At 42.8% G+C, this 24956-nt stretch overlaps 1 protein-coding gene across 1 annotated transcript in view; it reads right to left on the bottom strand.

The window, feature by feature from the left end:
* Positions 1-24956, bottom strand: part of LOC137341489 (WASH complex subunit 4) — an 84881-nt gene that overhangs the window by 21746 nt on the left and 38179 nt on the right. The window contains exons 14-24 of the mRNA XM_068004596.1: positions 22691-22817; positions 22280-22405; positions 11228-11335; positions 10358-10504; positions 7521-7600; positions 7322-7427; positions 5773-5889; positions 4399-4567; positions 4132-4286; positions 3752-3826; positions 3543-3647 (exon numbers count right to left, since the gene is read on the bottom strand). Of these exons, the coding sequence (XP_067860697.1) occupies positions 3543-3647; positions 3752-3826; positions 4132-4286; positions 4399-4567; positions 5773-5889; positions 7322-7427; positions 7521-7600; positions 10358-10504; positions 11228-11335; positions 22280-22405; positions 22691-22817 (1315 nt within the window). The remainder of the gene's footprint in view (positions 1-3542; positions 3648-3751; positions 3827-4131; positions 4287-4398; positions 4568-5772; positions 5890-7321; positions 7428-7520; positions 7601-10357; positions 10505-11227; positions 11336-22279; positions 22406-22690; positions 22818-24956) is intronic.

Below are 24956 nucleotides of genomic sequence, written 5' to 3'. Positions count from 1 at the left end.
GGGAACATCACTTCCCACCTTTTGCCAGTCTGAGTAGCTACCTTTAACCCCCACTCGCTGTTTTCTGTTTTGTAACCAGCTTGCTATCCATTCTGCTACCTGTCCCCGATTCCACATGCTCTGACCTTAGTCACGAGTCAACTATGCGGTACCTTTTCAAAGGCCTTTTGAAAATCCAAATATATTACCTCTACTACATTACCCTGGTCTACTATTTCTGTTACTTCTTCAAAGAATTCAATAAGGTTGGTCAAGCAAGACTTTCCCTTTTGAAATCTGTGCTGACTATTCTTTATTATACTTTTGGTTTCTAGATGTTTTTCTATTACATCTTTGAGTAAGGATTCCATTATCTTTCCTATCACCAACGTTAATCTGACTGGACTATAGTTCCCTGGACTTGTTATATCTCCCTTTTTAAATACAGGAATAATACTAGCTTTGGCAAGGCCCAGCACAACTTGCAATCAGACCTGGCAATGAACGGCCAAGGCAGTTGTGTGACAGCTATGCTCAGGTCTGCACCTTTTGGCAGTAAAGGTACAGGCCACATAGGGGGAGGGGCGGGAGAGAAACAGGGGGTCGGAGTCGGTGAAGGTTTTTTGCTGGCGACCAGAGTATTGGAGGGGAAGGACTGGTTACAGATTAACTGCAGAGATATCAAGGCAGTTTGGAGTTTGAAAGTGACGCTGTAAGCAACTTGGGGAGGGGGTAAAGAAGAATTTATTTCCATTGGCAAATGCAGAAAAAGGTGGGTTTGCAGGAGATGGGGAGGTGAGGAGGTCTGAGTGGTGAGGGATACAAGGAAGTGGTTGGATATAGCCTCAGTATAAATGGGGAAAAAACTGAAGTGAGGTAGGGGGCAGATTAGACAAAAAGCATGGGAAAAGGAGTATTTAAAAAATGCAAAAATGGTTAAAATGTATGCAGTGGAATGCACAGTGTGGGTAAGTAAACTGGGGGAACTGGGAGCAACTATTTTACAGAAAGATCTAGACTTAATAGTATTAACAGAAAGCTGGCTGCAAACTGAAAAAGAATGGAAAATAAATATAAATCGGGACATATTTATTATCCGTGCTTTTATTATCTCCAGTCTCGACTATTGCAACGCTCTCCTGACCGGCCTCCCCTCTTCCACCCTCCATAAACTTCAGCTTATCCAAAACTCTGCTGCCCGTATCCTAACTCGCACCTGTTCACCCATCACCCCTGTGCTCACTGACCTACATTGGCTGCCAGTCCAGCCACGCGTCGGTTTTAAAATTCTCATCCTTGTTTTCAAATCCTCGCCCCTCCCTATCTCTAACCTCCTCCAGCCCTACAACCCTTTGACATCTCTGCACTCCTCCAATTCTGGCCTCTTGCGCATCCCCCGAGGGAGGTGAGGGAGGAAATTGCCATGACCCCAGGAATTACAGTTCAACAACAACAGCAACCTGCATTTATATAGCACCTTTAACGTAGTAAAACATCCCAAGGCCCTTCACAGGAGCGATTAACAAAATTAGACATCGAGCCACAAAGAGCTATTAGGACAGGTAGGTTTTAAGGAGCATCTTAAAAGGAGAGGTGGAAAGGTTTAGGAAGGGAATTCCAGAGTTTGGGGCCTAAGCACCTTAAGGCACAGCAGCCAATGGTGGAGCGGAGGAAATCAGGGATGCGCAAGAGGCCAGAATTGGAGGAACACAGGGGTCTCAGAGGGTTGTAGGGAGTTTACAGAGATAGGGAGGGGCAACGCCATGGAGAGATTTGTACACAAGGATAGGAATTTTAAAATCAGGCTTTATTGGGTGTGGATGTGACCTGAGGGGACTAGAAAGTGGTCAATGTAGTACTGATTATTAAAAAGGGAGATAGAGCTAAACAAGATAATTACAGGCCAGTTAGCTTAACATCTGTGGTAGGGAAAATTTTACGTCTTTTATTAAGAATGAAATTACCATGTATCTAGAGAAAATGGTTAGAAGTAGCCAACACTGGTTTCAAAAGAGCTGATCCTGCTCGTCCTCAGATTCCTTTGAGAGGTAACAGACGTGGTGGATGGAGGAAATGCAATGGGTGTAGTGTGTACAGACTTTAGGAAATCGTTTGCCAAGGTACCACATGGGAAATTAATGAAGACGATTAAGGGTTATGGAATTAGGAGAAAGATAGCAAACTGGATTAAAAGTGGGTTAGAAGGGAGTAGGAGTCACGGGCAGTTTTTCCAGAGTGCTTGGAAGTGAGCAGTGGTGTCCCACAGGGTTCAGTTCTGGGTCCACTACTGTTTACTCTGTACATCAGTGATTTGGATATAGGCCTAGAGGGAGTGGTGTCCAAATTTGCAAATGTTACAAAATAGAAGGGGTAGTTAATTCTTTACAAGATCCTAGGAAACTGCAAAGGGAAATTGATTAAAAGTGGACTAAAAAGTGGCAGATGGAATTTAATGTCAGTGTGAGGTGATACATACCGCCCCGGTGGGGGGGGGGGGGGAAGCCGGCTCGCCCACATCGCCCCGGGGGGGGGGGGGGGGGGGAGCCGGCTCGGTGCTGTGAAAGAGCAGAGAAATTTGGGTGCACAGGATCACAGAATATTAAAGGCAGCACCTTAGACTGATACAGCTGTAAAAAAAAAAGCTAATGGAACTCTAGGTTTTATCACAAGAAGTATAGAATATAAAAGCCAAGGTGGTAATGATGAGCCTGTATAAAATTTCAGTTGGAGTACAGTGTGCAGTATTGGGCTCCACACTATAGGAAGGATATTGAGGCAATTGAGAGGGTACAACACAGATTCACCAGGATGCTGCCAGGTATGAGGAAATACAAATACAAATACAAAAAGAGACTAGAAAAATGTGGTCTTTTCATTAGAACGCATATTACAGAGCGATATGATAGAAATGTTCAAAATTATGAAAGGACGGGACAGGAAAGATAGAAACAGACTGTTTGCAGCGGTTGAGCGGTCTAGAGCAAGTGGCCACTGTTACAAGATTAAAAGTAAGAGGTTTAGAACAGAGAGCAAGAGAAACGTCTTTATGCAGAGAGTTGAGGCTGTGGAATTCACTTCCAGGGTTAGTGGTTGAGGCAGAAACTATGTCAACATTCAAGATTAGATTGGATAGGTGGACAAATGGACGTGCAAACAGGGTGGGTAAATGTGATTTGGACTATTTACTCATGTGGAGGGTAAACGTTGACACGGACTGGTGGGGCTGAATGGCCTGTTTCCATGTTGTAACTTCTATCTATGTCTCCATACAGCGATTACCACTAACATTTGGAGAAACCAATTTGAGCAAGTTGAAGAGTCCAACAGTGCGAGAAGGATAAGCAGTGCAGATATCTTTTGTCCAGCTCAGTGGCTTCATCCTGCCTTCTACTGTGCATATCATGCATATGTTAATAGATTAGGAATTGTAACTCCTCCCAGCCAGTTCCTCAATTGTAATCAGTACCCATTCTTCAACCAAAATATAGTTTAAATATAAATCCAGAAAACTTTTTGCAAATTTCTTTTAACAATTCATCCAATTGAGTGCCAAGGTTACTTACTGTTGTGTTCATAATGCCTGTTCCATGTGTACGGATTGAGTTTGCAACATGCCTAATGTTGATTGTATTCAAATGTTTATTGTTGCTTGTGCGTTCAATGAAGATCTGTAATGTGTAATGAAACGCAAGTTTCAAACTTCATGCTGACAAATGAAAGTTTCTCTTAATTATGAGTCTCAAAAATCCAAGCTATCAGTTGCTAAACGTACCTGGTTGTTGAGATTGTAGAGATACCGTGAAACAAACACATGGATATTTCGCATTATTTCCAGAACATCTAATCCCTGCAAACAATTTGAAATTACATTAGAACAGAATACTGCAATTGCCTTGCACTAACTTTAACTATCTGGTAAATAGTTACACTGTAATGGAAACTTTTATTAATATATCCAAATGCAAAATTAAACACGGATAATTAACTCACAAAACCACATGAGAATTTAAAGCTTGGTCTCGGTGTAGAACTGCCAGAATTCAGCACAGGCTTCATTTTGTGCCAAACTCAGAACAGCCATTTGTCTTCCTATTCACCATTACAAAGCAGTCCTGGTAAATGATATACACTAAAAAGCTGCACAGCACTCACCTGTTCCAGGGTCTGGCTGGGTAGGTGTGGTTCGGTCATGGAGAGACTGTACCGCTGGGTTGCTAGATTTCTCATTTCACTATAGGTGGCCCAGTCATGAATAGCCACTGTTGTCAGGTTATAGAAAGTCTTGTCCAGATAGTGAGTTACATATGCTGTTAAACATTTGTGAAAATGATTTTTAATTTGACATAACTGTTGCCCACTTTACAATGTGATGTTTAACGAACAGACATTGAATAAGCTGAAATCTGAACAGAAACTAACCTTTGACATCAATGAATCTGTTAAAGAAGCGGATTGGTTTGATAGAGAAGAAATCAGTCAAGTCTTTGATGCCGACTCTGAATGGATTGCGATCATCTAATTTTAGATGTGTGTGCACAGAGAGTCTCAGGTCCTTCTCTATCTCCTTACACAGCTTATCCAAAAGGTGCTGTTGGGGAAGGAGAGGAGAAGCATGAGGGACCCAGAGAAGGAATGCAATGAAGAAAAAATAATTCTTCAACAGGTTTACAGACACATTATAACACTTTTAATGTTTGAAGCTTTTCTGAATTAGTTTGATTCAGACAGCATCAAGAAATCATTAATTCAGTCATACCTTTCTTAAAGGAAGTTAAAAACAAGTGAAACTGTAACCGTTCCCTGCTGGAGAACTTTTCAAACTATAAAACTAGATTGTAGAATGATAGAACCTCACCCTCAGTCTAACCAGTACTATTCTCACCCCACCCCCCAAAAAATCCCTCCAATCCAGTACAATGACGGGCACGATGGGTCTGTCTCTGTGCCACGCAAACTCAATGCGACTGGGTGGAAATGTAATCACATTTCCCTCAGCCTATCAGGAAAGTCTCAGCCTGACGGTGCAGCAGGAGCACGCTTATGCTTTGCATTAAAAAGAGGACCTATAAAACACAACATTTTAATGGCATATTTAAACTTCATCGATGGCACCTCAAACTCAACCCGAGTTCCTAAAGAGTTGTTAGTGAAGTCACATCCTTACCTGCTCACAAACGGTCAAAAAGGTCATTTTACAGCAATTATTTTCCACGTTAACTCCAGGAGGGACAATGGATCTGTAGTTTGAGTCTGAGACGAGCAGGTGCTGAGGGTTCCAGCGTGGGGTCTGAAGATTGAAACGATCTACCACTGACCCTGCATACACACCACCCCCAGCATAGCTGTGAAGCACTTTGCAGTCATGTTAAAGATGATGTGCGAATGCATCCTTAATGCACCAAATTGTTAGTGACAAAATTGGATATTAGTAATATTACTGATGAAGTCTGCTTAAAGCATACTGCTTCATTTACACACCTTCTGGTATCCAAAAATTCAGGGACACGAAATTTCTGACCCAAAATCTGAGTCCTAAGTCTACAACAGAAACAGCCAGTAACTCAATTTGAGTTAAAGCCTTATTGGACAAAACATGGTTCTCCATCTAAGCAAATCTTGGAAGCTCTTTGATTCCCGATATCTTAAGACAAGGGCCTGAGTTTCACATTTAAATGGAGGGACAGACCTGGATTAGCTGAAATTTTAAACCAGGACAACTCATTTTAAATACATCCTTATTACAGTACATCCCATTACAATGCCAATGGCATTTTTTGCTTCGATACCAGTTACCTCATTTAGCACATCCATGATTTCTTTATCAAAGCACTCCAGCAACACTTGGGTGGATTCCAGGTGTCTTGCATGCATCATGGGTGGGACACAATCCCTCAAAGCACTAAACATGTACTGAAAAACAGTGAAATATCAGACTGTGGAAAACAAACATTAACATTTTACGACAACTAAGTACATTTTCAAGTTTACATAAATCAGTGTCCCAACATATTTCTCCAGCATACTGCATATTATACATCTAATATTTGACATATATAGAATCTACTTCTTTAAACAAAGGTTATTTTCAAATCATTACTTTCCACTCAACTTTATTCGATCTTGAAGGAGATGGTCCAAGAAATACTAATTATATTTTCAATCCTTATTTGAAAGGGTACAGGAATAGGTTCTTAAAGTTACGACCAATTTGAGAAGGTGGTGAGGGAGAGAGGAGCCCAGATAATCTCTGCTTTGTGAGTTACATTAGGCCCATGATTTCTTGTTAGCATCTGTCACTTCAGATTGAGGAACTGAAGTTTAATGCAAAAAGTTAAAAGGACTTTAACTGTTCCATTTCAATACTGATCAAGATTTCTACACAAATATTTTAATATTCATGGGCCGTATAATGTAGTACATCTTGAAGGAAGAATTTTATATTAAAAATCTTTCAAAATAGTTCAGTTCAAAATCATACTGATTCAACATGCCCACGTGATACTATAAAACAGGCGGTTAGAGACAGCTTGGGGTAATGTCCCCGTGTGACATCATGGCGTCCTATTCCAGTGACATCACAAATGAAGGGCTCCGCCCACAATCCCCATTCATGTTATGTCCCCACGCTGCCTCTAACCAGCAAAAATACCACACCAACACACTGATAAGTGTTCCAATATTCTGTAATATTTACAATCCTGTGAATTTAGTGGAATACACTTCTTTTTAAATATGCACCATATGTAACAATTCATGCAGCTTCCAACATTTTATATTTGTTCATTCTGGGGATGTGGGCATCACTGGCAAGACTGGTATTTATTGCCCATCCCTAGTTGCCCTGAAGGTAATGATGAGCCTTCTTATTCTCTGTAGTAGATTGGATACAACTGAGTGACTTGTTAGGCCACTTCAGAGGGCAGTTAAGAGTTAACCACATTGGTGTGGGACTGGAGTCACATATAGACCAGGCCGGGTAAGGACGGCAGGTTTCCTTCCCTAAAGGACATTAGGGAACCAGATGGGCTTTGAACAACAATCGGACAGCTTCACGGTCACTTCTAATGATACCAGCTTAATTTAAAAAAAACTTAATTCAAATTGTCAAAATGCCATGAAGGCATCTGAATTTACGGTCTGATTGCTAGTCCAGTAACATAACCACTACACTACTGCACCCATGGTCTGAATCCTTGGATGATGTATGCATATGATTAATAAAATGGACATCATCCAATATACAGATAAGTGAAACAGATAACTCCTGTAAATTAATATGAATCCTGTAATTGAGACTAGTCCAAGCTGCAGTTATGTAAACATCAATATAATTTGCTCTTACATGTACTCGTGCAGAATCTACAGCATTGTCATAAACATCATCCAAGTAGATGGGGAAAATGGTTCGATGCCAGTACAAGAAGTTGCAGTTGCACAGAACTTGAATCCTGCAAGATGCATCAAAATGTTTAACTTTGTTGCTTGGCCCAGAGTAGATTGTAGTACTTATGTTCTCTCTGTAAACAGCCTGGCTTACTCACCGCTCCCTCAGCTCACTGATCAGGTCCAACTTCTTCAGCACCACTTGCAGCGGCAACAATTCCTCATCTCGGAATGTTTTCTTCAGGAGCCAAAATGAGCAAGGCAGCATTGGTCAGATGAGAGAGTAAACAGCTACCCATAGCATGGCAAAGTTACAATATTCAGCACTTTAAACAAGTACTCCAGAACTAAGTTATTCCAAAACTACTAAATGTGTTTCGACCATTTCTAAACTGTAATAATATTCAGCATGTAGAATCATGGAATGGTTACAGCACAGGAGGCCGCCCTTCAGCCCATCGAGCCCATGTCGGTCTTTGCAAGAGCAATCCAGTTAGTCCCATTCCCCCGCTCTTTCCCCGTAGCCCTGCAAATTTTTTCCCTTGAAGTATTTATCCAATTCCTTTTTGAAAACCACAACTGAATCTGCTTCCACCACCCTTTCAGGCAGCGCATTCCAGATCATAATTTGCTGCGTTAAAAGGTTTTTCCTCATGTCACCTTTGGTTCTTCTACCAATCACCTTAAATCTATGCCCCCTGGTCACTGACCCCTCTGCTAAGGGAAATAGGTCCTCCCTATCCACTCTATCTAGTCCCATCATAATTTTATACACCTCAATTAAATCTCCCCTCAGCCTCCTTTGTTCCAAAGAGAACAACCCCAGCCTATCCAATCTTTCCTCAGAGCTAAAATTCTCCAGCCCTGGCAACAGCCTCGTAAATCGCCTCTGTATCCTCTATAGTGCAATCACATTTTTCCTGTAATGTGGTGACCAGAACTGTACGCAGTACTCAAGCTGTGGCCTAACCAATGTTTCATACAGTTCTAGCATAACCTCCCTGCTCTTATATTCTGTGCCTCAGCTAATAAAGGAAAGTATCCCGTATGCCTTCAAAGATCTGTGGACATGCACTCCAAGGTCTCTTTGTTTCTCTACATCTCTCAGTATCCTCCCATTTATTGTGTATTCCCTTGCCCTGTTTGTCCTCCCCAAATGCATTACCTCACACTTCTCTGGATTGAATTCCATTTGCCACTTTTCTGCCCACCTGACCAGTCCATTGATATCTTCCTGCAGTCTACAGCTTTCCTCCTCACTATCAACCACATGGCCAATTTTTGTATCATCTGCAAACCTCTTGATCAAGCCTCCAACATTCAAATCCAAAATCATTTATACCACAAAAAGCAAGGGACCTAGTACTGAGCCCTGTGGAACCCCACTGAAAACAGCCTTCCAGTCACAAAAACACTCGTCAACCATTACCCTTTGCTTCCTGCCACTGAGCCAATTTTGTATCTAACTTGCCACTCTCCCCTGGATCCCATAGGCTTTTACTTTTTTGACCAGTCTGCCACGTGGGACCTTGTCAAATGCCTTGCTAAAATCCATGTAGATTACATCAAACGTACTACCCTCATCGACCCTCCTTGTTACCTCCTCAAAAAATTCAATCAAGTTAGTCAGACACGACCTTCCCTTAACAAATCCATGCTGACTGTCCTTGATTACTCCATGCCTTTCTAAATGACGATTTATTCTGTCCTTCAGAATTGTTTCCAATAATTTGCCCACCACCGAGGTTAGGCTGACTGGCCTGTAATTACTCGGTCTATCTTTTTCTCCCTTTTTAAACAACGGTACAACATTAGCAGTCCTCCAATCCTCTGGCACCATGCCAGTAGCCAGGAAGGATTGGAAAATGATGGTCCATGTCCTTTTCCATAACTAATCTAAACCTTATAATACTATGATCGCTGCTCCCTAAATGTTCCCCCACTGACACTTGCTCCACTTGACCCACCTCGTTCCCCAGAACCAGAACCAGCAATGCCTCCTTCCTCGTTGGGCTGGAAACATACTGATCAAGGAAGTTCTCCTGAACACACTTCAGAAATTCCTCTTCCTCTTTGCCCTTTACACTGTTACTATCCCAGTCTATATTAGGATAGTTGAAGTCCCCCATTATTACTACTATATAGTTCTTGCACCTCCCTGCAAATTTGCTCCTCTATAGCCTTCCCACTAGTTGGTGGCCTATAGAATACACCTAGTGTAGTGGCACTTCTATTGTTTAACTCTAACCAAATAGATTCTGTCCTTGACCCCTCCAGGACATCCTCTCTCTCCAGCACTGCAACGTTCTCCTTGAATCAATACTGCCACCACCCCACCCCCCTCCTTTTTTTCCTTCCCTATCTTTCCTGAACACCAGCTCACCAACCTTATTTACTATGCTTCGTGCATTTACAGATATGCACTCTAAACCTCTTAGACCTTCTCGTATTCTCCTAGTCTGATACCACCTAATACTGTACAATTTCTTACTCTAGTGCTATCTGTGTCTCCCAATCCTTTGTGCACCTTGTTTCTTCTTTCGAATCCTGGTGCCCTTCCCCCTGCCAAATTAGTTTAAACCCCCCCCCCCCCCCCACAGCACTAGTGAACCTCCCCGTGAGGACACTGGTCCCAGCTCTGCTGCAGTGCAACCTGTCCATCTTGAACAGATCCCTCCTGCCCCAGAACTAATCCCAAAGCCCCCAAAATCTGAAGCCCCCCCTTTTGCACCATGTCTCTAGCCACACAATAGCCTGCCTTATCTTCCTATTTCTGTAATCACTAGCACGTGGCACTGGAAGTAATCCAGAGAGATTACTACCTTTGAGGTCCTGCTTTTTAACTTCCAACCTAGCTCCTGAAGCTCTGACTGCAGGACCTTATCCTAGTTTTGTACATGTAAAGGATGAATGTCAGAACTGGGATGTAATTTGCATTACACAAAAACAAAATTATCCTTAAGATCTTAAGAAAGATACAAGAGTTTATGCTCACCATTTGGGTGCCCACACTTAATGCTAGTGCGACTACGAGTCTGCGCTCTTTGGTACTGGGTCCATTGAGAGCACTTTCAGCCAACACAAGAGCTGACAGCACATCCAGACGTCGTTCACTGTACTTCTTGTCAGATATCACTCTTTTCTGAAGGAACAATGTAACTATTTTCCAAATGAACATCAATCTGCTGTTCCTGAAATTTAAATCTAAATCCGTGATACTACACATAGTCAGTAAGCTAACATAGGCAATAAAATGTACAACATTTATTAGTGGGGGATCATTTAATGTGAAGTTAATTCACGATTTCACACTATCACGGGTTCAACAAACCAAATTCATTTTTAAGGTCACCACTGCAGCCATCTTTTCCCACTCCATAGGCTGTGAAAGTGACGCCATTTAAAAGGAGTATTTAAGATTAGACTGAATACAAAGATGCGGCTGTTGTGTTTTACTCACTATCTCTACAGCCACAGTTTTTAATTAAAGCTCCAGACTGGGCAAAGTTATAGCTGGAAACTTGCTTTCAGTTTGTCCCTCATTCCCCTCCTCCACCACTGTGGAAACCAAGTGATGCTCAGACTTTGCAAATGACCATCTCAGGAGGCCAGAAGTCACCATTTTGACAAAAAAAAGGCAAAATATTTGTTAATTATCAGCAGCAACACAAACTACAACTTAATTCATAAAACAGGAGATGTCACCAAGTCACCTGAGCTGCAGAACAATTAGAAAACTGATACAATCAGGAAAATATACTGATCTCCACATATAGTCAATGCACAGTCCTCAGTCTAGGGTTACCATGGTAACCCCTCATACACAACATGCATATAAAAGAACTGGAAAACAGAATGTACAAACCTTAGCAATAGATATGGAATTAAGGGCCTGATGCTGAAGATATTGAGCAATATGACACACAGAATCTGCTATGACCATAGTCCTCCTATGGGCAGTGTGTTCAATTGCCTAGAAAAAAAATGGAAAATGCTGCATGTGATTTATTATAGACAGCCACAAATCCATTAAGCAATATATTGTATCTTGTAAGCATCACCTGGTGAAGAAACGGTGTACTACCGTCAAAAAACTGGAATTGCCACCAAAAACATTTTTGTTGAAAAGCATTTCAATTACCTCAAAAAACAGTTGTTTTCTAACCATGTACTGCCAATATCGACTAATTGGATCTCGGTGCACCAGTAAACTGGAATCTCCCAATTTTCAATAGATACTATATGAACCACAAAGCACCTGTCTTGAGAAATACCTCACGACTCGCATTTATATATAGAAAAACATCCCAAGATTCTTCACAGAGGCGTATTCCTCTTTCTTAGGACTGTGGGCTAAGTAACATAGCATAAAATAAAATTTTAAAAAACAACTTAATCTAATAAATTAAACAAGGCCAGTACTTGGTTCAGCCTAAAAATTATTTGATTGGCATTGTAGTAATCAATAAGTTATGACAGGGCAGGAGGTGTGTTGCAGCTGCAATATATGGGAGCTACTGGACAGTTTTGTCCAGGGAGACTACATCTGCGGTAAGTGTCTGCTGCTCGAGGAACTTTGGCTCCGAGTTGAGGAGCTGGAGTCCGAGCTGCAGACATTGCGAGGCATCAGGGAGGGAGAAAGTTACCTGGACACTTTGATCCAGGAGGCAGTCACACCCCTTAGACTAAATACTGTAGAATTGGCAGGTGGTCACGGACAGGAGGGTGTGACTGCGAGTGAGGCAGGTACGGGGATCCAGGAGGGAGCATTGCAGGAGCCTCAGCCTCTGCACTTATCTATTGGACAAGAGGTCCACAAGGGCTACAAGAACAAATGCAGGGACTGCAGGATGAGCAAACTGGCCACGGCACCGTGGTTCAGGGGGCCATTCAAGTGGGGGGAGTAAAAAGGAATGTGGTTGTAGTAGGCGACAGTATAGTTAGAGGGATAGACACTGTTCTCTGCAGCCAAGAGCGAGAGTCCCGAAGGCTGTGCTGCCTACCCGGTGCCAGGGTTAAGGACATCTCCTTAGGGCTGGAGAGAAACTTGGAGTGGGAGGGGGAGGATCCAGTTGTCATGGTCCACATCGTCCTACCTATGTCGTTGGTACCTAAGAGGTTCTGCTGAGGGAGTTTGAGCAGCTAGGGACTAAATTAAAAAGCAGAACCACAAAAGGTGATAATCTCCGGATTATTACCTGAGCCACGAGCAAATTGGCACAGGGTAAATCAGATCAGAGAGATGAATGCGTGGCTCAAAGGTTGGTGTGGGAGAAGTGGGTTTCGATTCATGGGGCACTGGCACCAGTACTGGGGAAAGAGGGAGCTGTTCCGTTGGGACGGTCTTCACCTGAACCATGCTGGGACCAGTGTTCTGGCAAACTGAACAACTAGGGCAGTAGAGAAGGCTTTAAACTAAATTGGGGTTGGGGGGGGAGGGGGGGGGGAAGGAGGGCTCAGGTGGGGCGAAGTTTAGATTGATAAAGAGAAAAGACAAGGAAATAGGACAGGAAAGTGATGGGGGTAATGATAAACAGAGTGTGTCAGGAAGGGACGGAGCGTACAAACATAAGAACAAATGGGGCCGGCGTAGAAAAGAATGGTAAGAAGACAAAATTAAAGGTTCTTTATCTGAATGCACGCAGCATTTGTAATAAGATAGATGAATTGACGGCACAAATAGAAACAAATGGGTATGATCTCGTGGCCATTACAGAGACGAGGTTGGAAGGTGACCAAGGTTGGGAGCTAAATATTCAGGGTTATTTAACATTTCGGAAGGATAATAGTGAGAAATGATCTTGGCTTAGAAGATCAAGATGTTGAATCAATTTGGGTGGAGGTAAGAAATAACTGATATAAATCAGGAAATAACAGGGGCTTGTAAAAAAGGTAATGCAATAATCATGGGCGATTTTAACTTTCACATAGATTGGACAAATCAAATTGGCAAAAATAGCCCTGAGGAGGAGTTCATAGATTGTGTTAGGGACTGTTTCTTAGACCAATACGTCAGGGAACCAACCAGGGAACAGGCCATTTTGGATCTGGTAATGGGTAATTAAACAGGATTAATTAATGATCTCAAAGTAAAGGATCCCTTGGGAAACCGTGATCATAACATGATAGAATTTCACATCCAGTTTGAGAGGTAGGATCTTGGGTCTGAAGCTACTGTATTAAACTTAAATAAGGGCAATTATAAAGGAATGAGGGCGGAATTGTCTAAAGTGGACTGGGTAAACAGATTAGATGGTATGATGGTGGATAAACAGAGGCAAACATTTGGAAAGATATTTTATGACTCGCAAAAAAAAAATATCCCTATGAGGAGGAAAGACTCCACAAAAAGGGAGGAGATATTATGAGGGGCGTCAAAGAGATAGGTCTTATGGGGTCTCAAACAAGGAGAAGGAGGCACAGAAGTTTAGGGAGGGAGTTCCAGAGCATGGGGCCTAGATGGATGAAGGCATGGCTGCCAATGGCGGGTCAGAGGGAGGGGGCATGCACAAAGGGAGGAAGAGAGAGTTCGGGGGGGGGGGGGGGGGGGGGAGGGGGGAGGGGGGAGGGGAAGAGAGACGGTTGTAGGACTGGAGGAGATTACAGAGATAGGGAGGGGCAAGGCCATTGAGGAATCTGAACACAAGGATGAGAATTTTAAAGTGGAGGTATTGAGATCGGGAGCCAATGTAGGTCAGCGAGGACAAAGGTGATGGGTGTGGGACTAGGTGTGGGTTAGGATATAGGCAGTAGAGTTTTGGATGAGAAGAAGTTTACAAAGGGTGGAGGATGGGAGGCTGGCCAGAGCATTGGAATTGTCGTGTCTGGAGGTAACAAAATATGGACATGAGTTTCATCAGCAGATGAGCTGAGGCAGGGGCAGAGAAGGGCGATGTTACAGAGGTGGAGGTAGGCGGTTTTTGTGATTGAGAGGAAATGAGGTTAAAAGTTCGGGTTGAATAAGACAGAGGTCGTGAACAGTCTGATTCAACCTGAAACAGTAGCCATGGAGGGGGATGGAATCATTGGCTAGAGTACGAATTTTGTGGCATGGGCTGAAAACAATGGCTTTGGTCTTCCCTAGAGGAAATTGCAGCTCATGTAAGACTGGATGTAGTCTGACATTTCAGAGGTCGAGAGAGATGGCGGAGTGGGAGAGCTCGGTGTTATCAGCGTAAATATGGAAGCTGATCCAGTTTCTAAAGATAATGTCACCAAGGGGCAGTACTTAGAAGAGGAAGGGGGGGGGGCAGGGGCAGGAGCAGGAATGGATCCTTGGGGAGCTCTAGAGGTAATGGTTGGAGGCTGGGAGAAAAAGCCATCACTGGAGACACTCTGGCTACAATTGGGCCGGTAAGAAAGAAGAATGAAAGACTTGCATTTATATAGCACCTTTCACAACCTCAGGACGTCCAAAAGTGCTTCATGGTCAATGAAGTACAAGTGGAACCAAGAGAGGGCAGTGTAGTCACTGCTGTAATATGGGGAAACAAGGCAGCCAATTACACGCAGCAAGGTCCAACAAACAGCATTGAGGTAAATAACCAGATAATCTGTTTTAGTGGTGTTTGTTGAGGGATAAATATTGGACAGGACACCGAGGAGAAACTCCCCTGCTCTTCTTCGAATAGTGCCATGGATATTTTACATCCACTTGAGGGTAGAGGGGCCTCGGTTTAAAGTCTCATCCGAGAGACGGCACTTCCAACAGTGCAGTACTCCCTCAGTGCTGGTCTGGAGTGTCGACCTGGATTATGTGCTCAAGTCTCTGGAGTGGGACTTGAACCCACAACCCTCTGGCTCAGAGGGGAGAGTGCTACCATTGAGCCAAGGCTGACAAATATTCTTATTTGTTCAAATCTTCATTTATAGAAATCAATTATGCTAAATTAGTAGAGAAGATGGGCTGGAGAGAGCAACACCGTGGGATTTAAATTTGGAACTAGTTTGGAACTAGGGATGCCAACCTTCCCGGACGCTACTGCTAGCAGCCCATGGGCCGAATGGCCTCCTCCTGTGCTGTAATTTCTATCATTCTATGAAAACTCTCCTTTATTGAGTCCGAGCCCAGGGAATGGTTTAGAAATGATGGTGCTGAGCTGAGTTCAGGACGATATGCCCTACGAGAAGTGCCTCAAACACTGAGCCCCCTGTGCGATCTCTGTTTAGTTCGGGTCGGTGTGTACTGGCCGGTTTTGACGTGTGAAGTCCAAGTACAGATCAGCTCTGACTGAGGCTCCCAGTTCAGAGTTTGTCACCTTCACGTGGATCAGGAATCCAAGATATAGGGAGAGAGATTGGGCAAGTTAAAAGTGGCATTGACTGGGAAGCCTGTCCACACCCTGTACAGTGCTGGGGGATTCTGGCTATGGTTTCAGGGTGAATATCAGCAGGTTATAGGATTACTACTAGTTACCAGTAAGATATTGAGGCATTATACCTATTACTACCAGTTACATATAGACCATCAGTGAGTTATTTTATTACTGTTGGTTATATGGTGAATCTGAGTGTCACCAGTGTTTCTTAGTTACTGGTGGAATCAAAGTTCCTCCCACCTCAATTTCCCCCCGCCCCCAACTCTTCCCCCGCGGTTCTCAACAGCTGCAGGTGTGAAACCACGAGCGAAGATACCCAGCTGCCTTTATACGGTAAATGCAGTAACATTTGCAGAAGTCGCAGGGTCAGACCTCCAGAGTTTTCAACCCCATTTGGAGTGTGAAGCACATCCAGATCTTTGAGAAAAAGAAGCAAATAACAACTTTAGCTACTATGGAGATGGAATCAAGGGAAACTCTCTGCACATTGGCCCATGAAGTAGTCATGATATAAACAACTTCACCTCTGAAGAGCAGAGATGCAGGTTCCTCCCCGTGAGGATGCTAAGCAAAGCTAACTAAACATTAGGGAAATGGAACAAAACAAGCAGTGACGATGGTTTTCTAAATAGAACCAAGGCACTACAAACAAACAATGCAGAAATATTTTCCCTTCAGAGGGAAAGCACAGTGCTGGATAAAATATTTGCACTATAATTCTGAGCCAAATGAAGCTCAGGAAATTTAGGAACTTTGAATGAGGCTTTGTTCTGAATGACAAATAATAAAAATTCAACCCATCACCTGGGCATGAATCTGACGAACTCAGCAAATCAATATAACAAGCAGCAATAGTTTAAAGCAAGAAATCTAAACAAAAAAAGCCTGCTTCCATTTCTAAAGTAGCTACAAGGAGTAATTTGCATGAAATGCTGACATAGGATCAGATGTAAAACAAGTTCAAATCCCAGGTGATTAACAAGGAGTTTCACTTTCCAGATACCCATCAGGGACTGGACACCACTGGATGTGGGCTGAACTTTTCCAAGATGGATAATGCACCACAAAAGCTGTGTCAAGGAGCTGGATGCTGCAAATAAATCAGAATTCCCAGAATTTAATTCCCTAACATATCAAAACACAAACCGTTTACACTTAGAACCTTGAAAGGCTTCTGTAAGGAAAAAAATCCTTGCAAAGTATCTACAAGGAAAGAAACTGTTCTGTGGTAGGCTGATCTTCCCACCAGCCAACAAAGGTTGAGAATTACATCCACTCCTGCAGAATCCAAGCCTCATGTACCTACCCTGTTCACACATCCCTTTATTCCCCTTTCCTTCAACCACCTACCTAACCCACTCTTAAATGCTGACACGGTCTCTGTGTTCCAAAGCCTCCTCTGTGTAAAAAAAGTTTCTCCTGCTCTCTGTCCTAAATCACTTGCATTTAATCTTTATTTATGTCCCCCTTTCTAAACCTTAAATCACTGGAAAGAGTCTATTTCTATCTATTCTGTCCTATCCCTCCATTATTTTAAACACTCCCCTCAAATTACCCCACAATCCCTTCTGTTCTGATGAAACAGCCCTGATTTTCAAGTCTGTTTTTGTATTTCATCATATCAGGCAGCTTCCTGGTGAATCTGTGTTGAACCCTCTCTATTGCCTCAACATCCTTCCTATAGTGTGGGGCCCAAAACTACACACACTGCTCCCACTGTGCTCTTACTAAGCACTGAGTAAGATCTGGTCACCCATCTATGCTAACACTTCTGATAAACGTTAATTGATATTCCAGACTGAAAGATTTGACAAGTTGTTCTCTCTTGGACAGGTTATGAAAATGACTGGTCTCTGAACCTCAACGGCTCAATGTATCCCGCAAGAAGCCGAGCCACAGATCAGCAAGATCCCTGGTCCAATCTTTGTCCACTGCAGAGTTAGCTGATCTCAGCGACAGCAGCAGTAAAGGTTGCAACTGGCGTCAGTGGCCTTCGGTTTGGGGAGGGAACAAAAACCCCACCAGGAGTGAAAGTGAAGCGAAGGCGAGAGCGGTCTGGGCTTTGACACCTGGCCTCCCGCAGTTGAATAAGCTACTGGCCCTCGCTGTCAAAGCTCAGTCCCTTGCAACGACTATTTGAGTGAGGTACTGGAGGTGACCCATGCCTCTGGAAGGACTCAAACCCTTCAAGAGCAGGGGAGAAAATTAGTGGGAAAGAAATGGGCCGCTCTACTTCAATCTGTTGGGAAATTCTGGATACAGGAAGAAATTGAGGGACAACACAAAGAAACTTCCCCAGACAGGAGTCGGAGGCTGTCCAATTCGATAACTGTCCCACTTCTGTAAGGAAGACCTTCTTGGTCTGGAATGTGCCGAGAAATCCATGCAGTTCTGAGTACTACAGCTGAAGATCTCTGTTGTCTCCCAATGAACCATGTCAGCTTTGCTCAGTTGGTAATGCTTTTGCCTCAATCAGAAGATTGTGGAATCAAGATCCTAATCGTAACTGACACTCCCGTGCAGTACTGAGGGAGGGCAGTATTGTTGGAGATGCTTTTCTTTGGATGAAACATTAAACCACAGCTCATTGCCTGTCCCAGTGGTTCAGGCAGATGTTAAAGATCCCTCGAGCAGCATGGAGTTCTCCCAGTGTGTTACCCGACATTTCTCCTCCAGCCCAAGACCACTAAAAACAAGTAAACTGCTCATTCAGCTCAATCCTGTTTGTGGGATTTTGTGGTTAAAATGGTGGCACGTTTGCCTATATAATAGTCCACTGCACTTCAAAAGTACAAAATACACATAAAGACATGTTGTGATGCTTTTGTGTCTTTACTACTCTTCACTTCAGATTCTTCAGCTCTCATAGCTTAGATCACGCTTATTGGTGAGTCCCAACTTGCTCTGTCTTTGACAATGCCTGCACTAGCCTCATCACAGGCACAAAAACCTGCCCATTTTTAAGCTACTAGAATCATTCCTATGCCTCCAGAGGGTCTTTCCCCAGCCTTTGATAAGCAATAGTGATCTAACTCTAGGTTTAAACTATTGTGAATTGAATAATTATTATTGAAAATTATGTAGAGGCATTGAAGAAGGTGCAAAAAAGATTCACAAGGATGGTACCAGAACTGAGAGGATACCAATCAGAAGTTGATTGGGAGAGTCTGTTGGCAGGCAAAGGGACGTCTGGTAAGTGGGAGTCCTTCAAAAATGTGTTAACCAGGGTTCAGGGTAAGCACATTCCTTATAAAGTAAAGGGCAAGGCTGGTAGAAGTAGGGAACCTTGGATGACTCGGGAGATTGAGGCCCTAGTCAGAAAGAAGAAGGAGGCATATGACATGCATAGGCAGCTGGGATCAAGTGGATCCCTTGAAGAGTATAGAGATTGCCGGAGTAGAGTTAAGAGAGAAATCAGGAGGGCAAAAAGGGGACATGAGATTGCTTTGGCAGATAAGGCAAAGGTGAATCCAAAGAGCTTCTACAAATACATAAAGGGCAAAAGGGTAACTAGGGAGAAAGTAGGGCCTCTGAAGGATCAACAAGGTCATCTATGTGCGGAACCACAAGAGATGGGTGAGATCCTAAATGAATATTTTGCATCGGTATTTACGGTTGAGAAAGGCATGGATGTTAGGGAACTTGGGGAAATAAATAGTGATGTCTTGAGGAGTGTACATATTACAGAGAGGGAGGTGCTGGAAGTCTTAACGCGCATCAAGGTAGATAAATCTCCGGGACCTGATGAAATGTATCCCAGGACGTTATGGGAGGTTAGGGAGGAAATTGCGGGTCCCCTAGCAGAGATATTTGAATCATCCACCGCTACAGGTGAGGTGCCTGAAGATTGGAGGGTAGCAAATGTTGTGCCTTTGTTTAAGAAGGGCGGCAGGGAAAAGCCTGGGAACTACAGACCGGTGAGCCTGACATCTGTAGTGGGTAAGTTGTTAGAGGGTATTCTGAGAGACAGGATCTACGGGCATTTGGAGAGGCAGGGACTGATTAGGAACAGTCAGCATGGTTTTGTGAGAGGAAAATCATGTCTCTCGAATTTGATTGAGTTTTTTGAAGGGGTAACCAAGAAGATAGATGAGGGCTGTGCAGTAGACGTGGTCTACATGGACTTCAGCAAAGCCTTTGACAAGGTACCGCATGGTAGGTTGTTACATAAGGTTAAATCTCACGGGATCGAAGGTGAGGTAGCCAATTGGATACAACATTGGCTTGACGACAGAAGACAGAGGGTGGGTGTAGAGGGCTGTTTTTCAAATTGGAGGCCTGTGACCAGCGGTGTGCCTCAGGGATCGGTGCTGGGTCCGCTGTTATTTGTTATTTATATTAATGATTTGGATGAGAATTTAGGAGGCATGGTTAGTAAGTTTGCAGATGACACCAAGATTGGTGGCATTGTGGACAGTGAAGAAGGTTATCTAGGATTGCAACGGGATCTTGATAAATTGGGCCAGTGGGCCGATGAATGGCAGATGGAGTTTAATTTAGATAAATGTGAGGTGATGCATTTTGGTAGATCGAATCGGGCCAGGACCTACTCCGTTAATGGTAGGGCGTTGGGGAGAGTTATAGAACAAAGAGATCTAGGAGTACAGGTTCATAGCTCCTTGAAAGTGGAGTCACAGGTGGATAGGGTGGTGAAGAAGGCATTCAGCTTGCTTGGTTTCATTGGTCAGAACATTGAATACAGGAGTTGGGATGTCTTGTTGAAGTTGTACAAGACATTAGTTAGGCCACACTTGGAATACTGTGTACAGTTCTGGTCACCCTATTATAGAAAGGATATTATTAAACTAGAAAGAGTGCAGAAAAGATTTACTGGGATGCTACCGGGACTTGATGGTTTGACTTATAGGGAGAGGTTAGATAGACTGGGACATTTTTCCCTGGAGAGTAGGAGATTAAGGGGTGATCTTATAGAAGTCTATAAAATAATGAGGGGCATAGATAAGGTAGATAGTCAAAATCTTTTCCCAAAGGTAGGGGAGTCTATAACGAGGGGACATAGATTTAAGGTGAGAGGGGAGAGATACAAAAGGGTCCAGAGGGGCAATTTTTTCACTGAAAGGGTGGTGAGTGTCTGGAACGAGCTGCCAGAGGCAGTAGTAGAGGCGGGTACAATTTTGTCTTTTAAAAAGCATTTGGACAGTTACATGGGTAAGATGGGTATAGAGGGATATGGGCCAAGTGCAGGCAATTGGGACTAGCTTAGGTGGTATAAACTGGGCGACATGGACATGTTGGGCCAAAGGGCCTGTTTCCATGTTGTAAACTTCTATGATTCTATGTTACACGCATCAGGAAAGGCTGAACAGGCGGGGGCTCTTTTCTCTAGAAAAAAAGAGAAGGTTGAGGGGTGACCAGATCGAGGTCTTTAAGATAATGATAGGGTAGATGTGGAGAAGATGTTTCCACTTGTGAGGGAGTCCAAAACTAGAGGTCATAAAATATTAAATAGTTGCTAATAAATCCAATAGGGAATTCAGGAGAAACTTCTTTACTCAAAGAGTGGTGAGAATGTAGAACTCGCTCCCCCAAGGAGTAATCGAGGTAAATAGTATAGATACATTAAAGGGGAAGCTAGATAAGCACATAAGGGAGAAAGGAACAGAAGGATATGCTGACAGGGGTAGACGAAGCAGGGAGATTAGAGGCTCGTGTGCAGCATAAACACCGGCACAGACCAGTTGGGCCGTATGGCCTGTTTCTGTGCTGTAGTTTCGATGTAACGGATGTATTTACAGTAGAAATTCTAGTACAATCTCCTCAAAAGGAAAGTTAAATGGTTAAGATCTAACCTGAACTTTCAAATCATTTCCTTTCTTGTATTCTTAATGAACTGTTGGAGGTTAGTCTACCAGTCTTTGTGAAGGTTTCAATCTGTTTGACTTAGCCCCCCCTCGAAGGATTCTCCCGTTTGCCCCATTTTATAATCCTCAAACTGTTACCAGGGCATGTTAAAATGTCCTAATTACCAGCCTCATTCAAAAAAACAGGCTGTACATCCATAACTGAACCAAAGTCTGTACGAACTGCAAACTTCTCCTTAAGCCTGTCACAACGGAAATAATAACAGCAAACATTGTAATATCTGTAATGAGATTGGGTGGGACAGTGCAGATGGATTGTTAGGTATTGTGCCCTGAATTCAAGAGACAGCTGGTCGACCAAAACAAGACAGAATTGCTTCATTTTTGTCACACTGATAAGGTGTTACATAAATGCAAGTTTTTTTTCTTAACCATATTGGTGCTTGGGTCTGTCCCTATTGAAGTCTCAGCAGCATCGCTGCAAGATGTTAAGTACATAAATAAATACCCCTCATTTGCAGAAGTTAGAACAGCAATTGGAAAATTAAATATCTGCATTCCCTCGTATTAAAAGAATCTGGTGGATAATATGTGGAAAGAGCAATAGAGGCGCTCGTCGCTGGAAAATCACCTCAGAAGTAGTCCTACAGAAAATTAAGATCAACTTTTGCTAAAACGGCAGAAAAAAGGAAAGCAAATGTGAACTCAATTTCCGTGACACTCAATATCAGATGAATGAACTGAGTTACTAAGTGACACACATTTCCAACAGCTTACCTTTAAAAGTTCCACAAGTCTGCACAATGCTTTAACAGATGTTTTGGTCATGGGTTTCTGCATTGACATGTACAGGTTCATTGTGGTTCGGATGATGTTACTGAGGCTGTTTGCGTACAGAATACCCTAAAGACATCAAACCGGTCAGTTAGATTTGGTCTTCCACTAAACAATAAAATAGTGCATGTCATAATTTACATTCCATTATAAGCCATGGCAATTCAAAGCCTAGCACAATTATGTGATTTAAAAGACCAAGCTTTGTATTTTCTACAAACCCAGGTCCTGAACACCTGTGAGAATGCACAAACTGAAGTTTTAAAATGCCAGTTATTTTCTAAACCAACCACATTCATTATATCTGCCTTTTATCTCGAGGACCAAAGAAATCAGCAGATTTAAAAATATTACCTGTATAAAAATGTTACACCTGCTGGACAGATCCTCAGCAAACTTCTCCATACTCTGCTCCTTGGACAAGACGGATTCCATTTTCATCATCCATGAGCTTACAAACAAGTAGTACGACTGCACATCTCTACAAAATAATGTTTTTCTTCAATTAGAAATGTGTGAAGATTAAACCAACAGAAGTTGAGTGTGTAAAGAACTTTTTCCCCCAAAATCCTCCCCACACTCCATTTTCTACCAATCTTCTCTCACCCCATCCGGGCTTTGCCTTCTTGCTGGGAATTTTTTTTCGCAGACACTGGTCATCCTCTTATAACCAAACACAAGTGGTCATTCATCATTTAAGTGTTTGCAAGCTATTTGAATGTGGACAGCATCATAGTGAAGCCTTGTCTTGCCCTAACCAGATATCCACACACTGCCAACAGAGTTCACTAGATCACAATCAGGAACAAGAATCCTGGCTAATTCCCCCCCCACTCCAAAAAACACAGGTTAGAGGCACCCTACCCGAAATCAGTTAATCACCACAGACGGAATCCAACCTCACACCTTCCTGGGCTCTATACCACGTGGACTCAGTTTTCACCAATTGATTTAACAAAAACTTGCATTTATAAAGTGTCTTTAATGTAGAAAAACATCCTATGGTGCTTCAGAGGCGTAATCAGAGAAAAATGCACACCAAGTCAAAATAAGTTATATTAGGAGGGGTGACCACAAATACGGTCAGAGAGATGGGTTTTGTAGATGGTCTAAAAGGATATCACAGAGGGTGTAGAACATTTTGGGGGTGGGGGGGGGGGGGGGGGGGGAGAGGAAGAGAAGGGGAACAGCTGGGAGTCATGATCCACGTGGGAACCAATTACAGAGGAAGGAAAAGGGATGGGGTCCTGCGGTTAGAATTTCAGGAGCATAAGGAGGAAGTTAAAAAGCAGGATCTCAAAAGGTAATAATCTCTGGGTTACTCCCAGTGCCACAGAATAGTGAGTATATGAATAGTAGGATAAGACAGGTTAGTGCATGGCAACAACCTGGCTCAAAGAAAGGGAGGATTAGGTTCTTAATATTCCTGGCTACAAGATATTCAGGAAAGATAGGGAAGGAAAGAAAGGAGGGGGGCTGTATTGATTAAAAAAAACAGTAATCAGAATATCATTTGGTTTAGAATAGTTATAGAAAAGGACAAGGAACAGTCAAGCATAAAAATACTAAACTGGAGGAGGGCTAATGTCAGTGAGTTAAAAAGGGATCTTGCCCAGTTCGATTGGAATCAAAAATTAGTAGACAGAACAGTAATTCAACAATGAGAGGCCTTCAACGAGGAGATGGTTCGGGTACAGAGTAGACACATTCCCACGAGGGGGGAGGAAGGGCATCCAAAGCTAGAGCTCCCTGGATGACTAAAGATATAGAGAAGCAGAAAAAGGAGGCTTATGATAAATGTAAGGTTCATAATACAGTAGGGAACCAGACTGAACACAAAGTACAGGGGAGATCTAAGAAAGGGAATAAGAGGGGCAAAGAGAGAGTATGAGAATAGATTAGCAGCTAACACAAAAGGGAACCCATAAGTCTTTTATATACATATAAATAGCAAAAAAGAGTGGTCAAAGGAATGGTGGGACCGATTAGGGACAAAAAAGATCTTCTTGTGAAGACAGAGGGTTGGCTGAGGTACTAAATGAATACTTCACATCTGTCTTCACTAGAGAAGAGGATGCTGCTAATGTAGCAGTAAAGGAGGAGGGAAAAGCAATAATGCAGAGAATAAAAATAAATAAATAAAGAGGTACTCAAAATGTTGGCAGCACTCAAAGTAGAAAGTAACCCAGTCCGGATGGGATGCATCCTAGGTTACTGAGGGGAGTAAAAGTGGAAATTGCAGAGACTCTGACCACAGTCTTCCAATCCTCCTTAGGTATGGGGATGGGTAATTTATTTATTAACGACTTAAGATGACAGGATAGAGAGCCACATATCCAAGTTTGCTGATGACATAATGATAGGCAGCATTGTAAGCAGTGTAGATGGAAGCATAAAATTACAGAGAGATATTAATAGATTAAGTGAATGGGCAAAACTGTGGCAAATGGATTTCAATGTAGGCAAATGTGAGGTCATCCACTTTGGACCTAAAAAAGATAGATCAGAGTACTTTCTAAATGGTGAAAAACTCAAAACAGTGGAGGTCCAAAGAGACTTCGGGGTCCCCCCCATACATAGATCATTAAAATGTCATGGACAGGTACAGAAAATAATCAAA

The sequence above is a fragment of the Heptranchias perlo genome, chromosome 24 (assembly GCF_035084215.1).
Source record: "Heptranchias perlo isolate sHepPer1 chromosome 24, sHepPer1.hap1, whole genome shotgun sequence".
Classification (NCBI taxonomy): domain Eukaryota; kingdom Metazoa; phylum Chordata; class Chondrichthyes; order Hexanchiformes; family Hexanchidae; genus Heptranchias; species Heptranchias perlo.
Note: the sequence above shows the minus strand (reverse complement) of the source record. Positions and strands in the feature narration are given on the sequence as shown.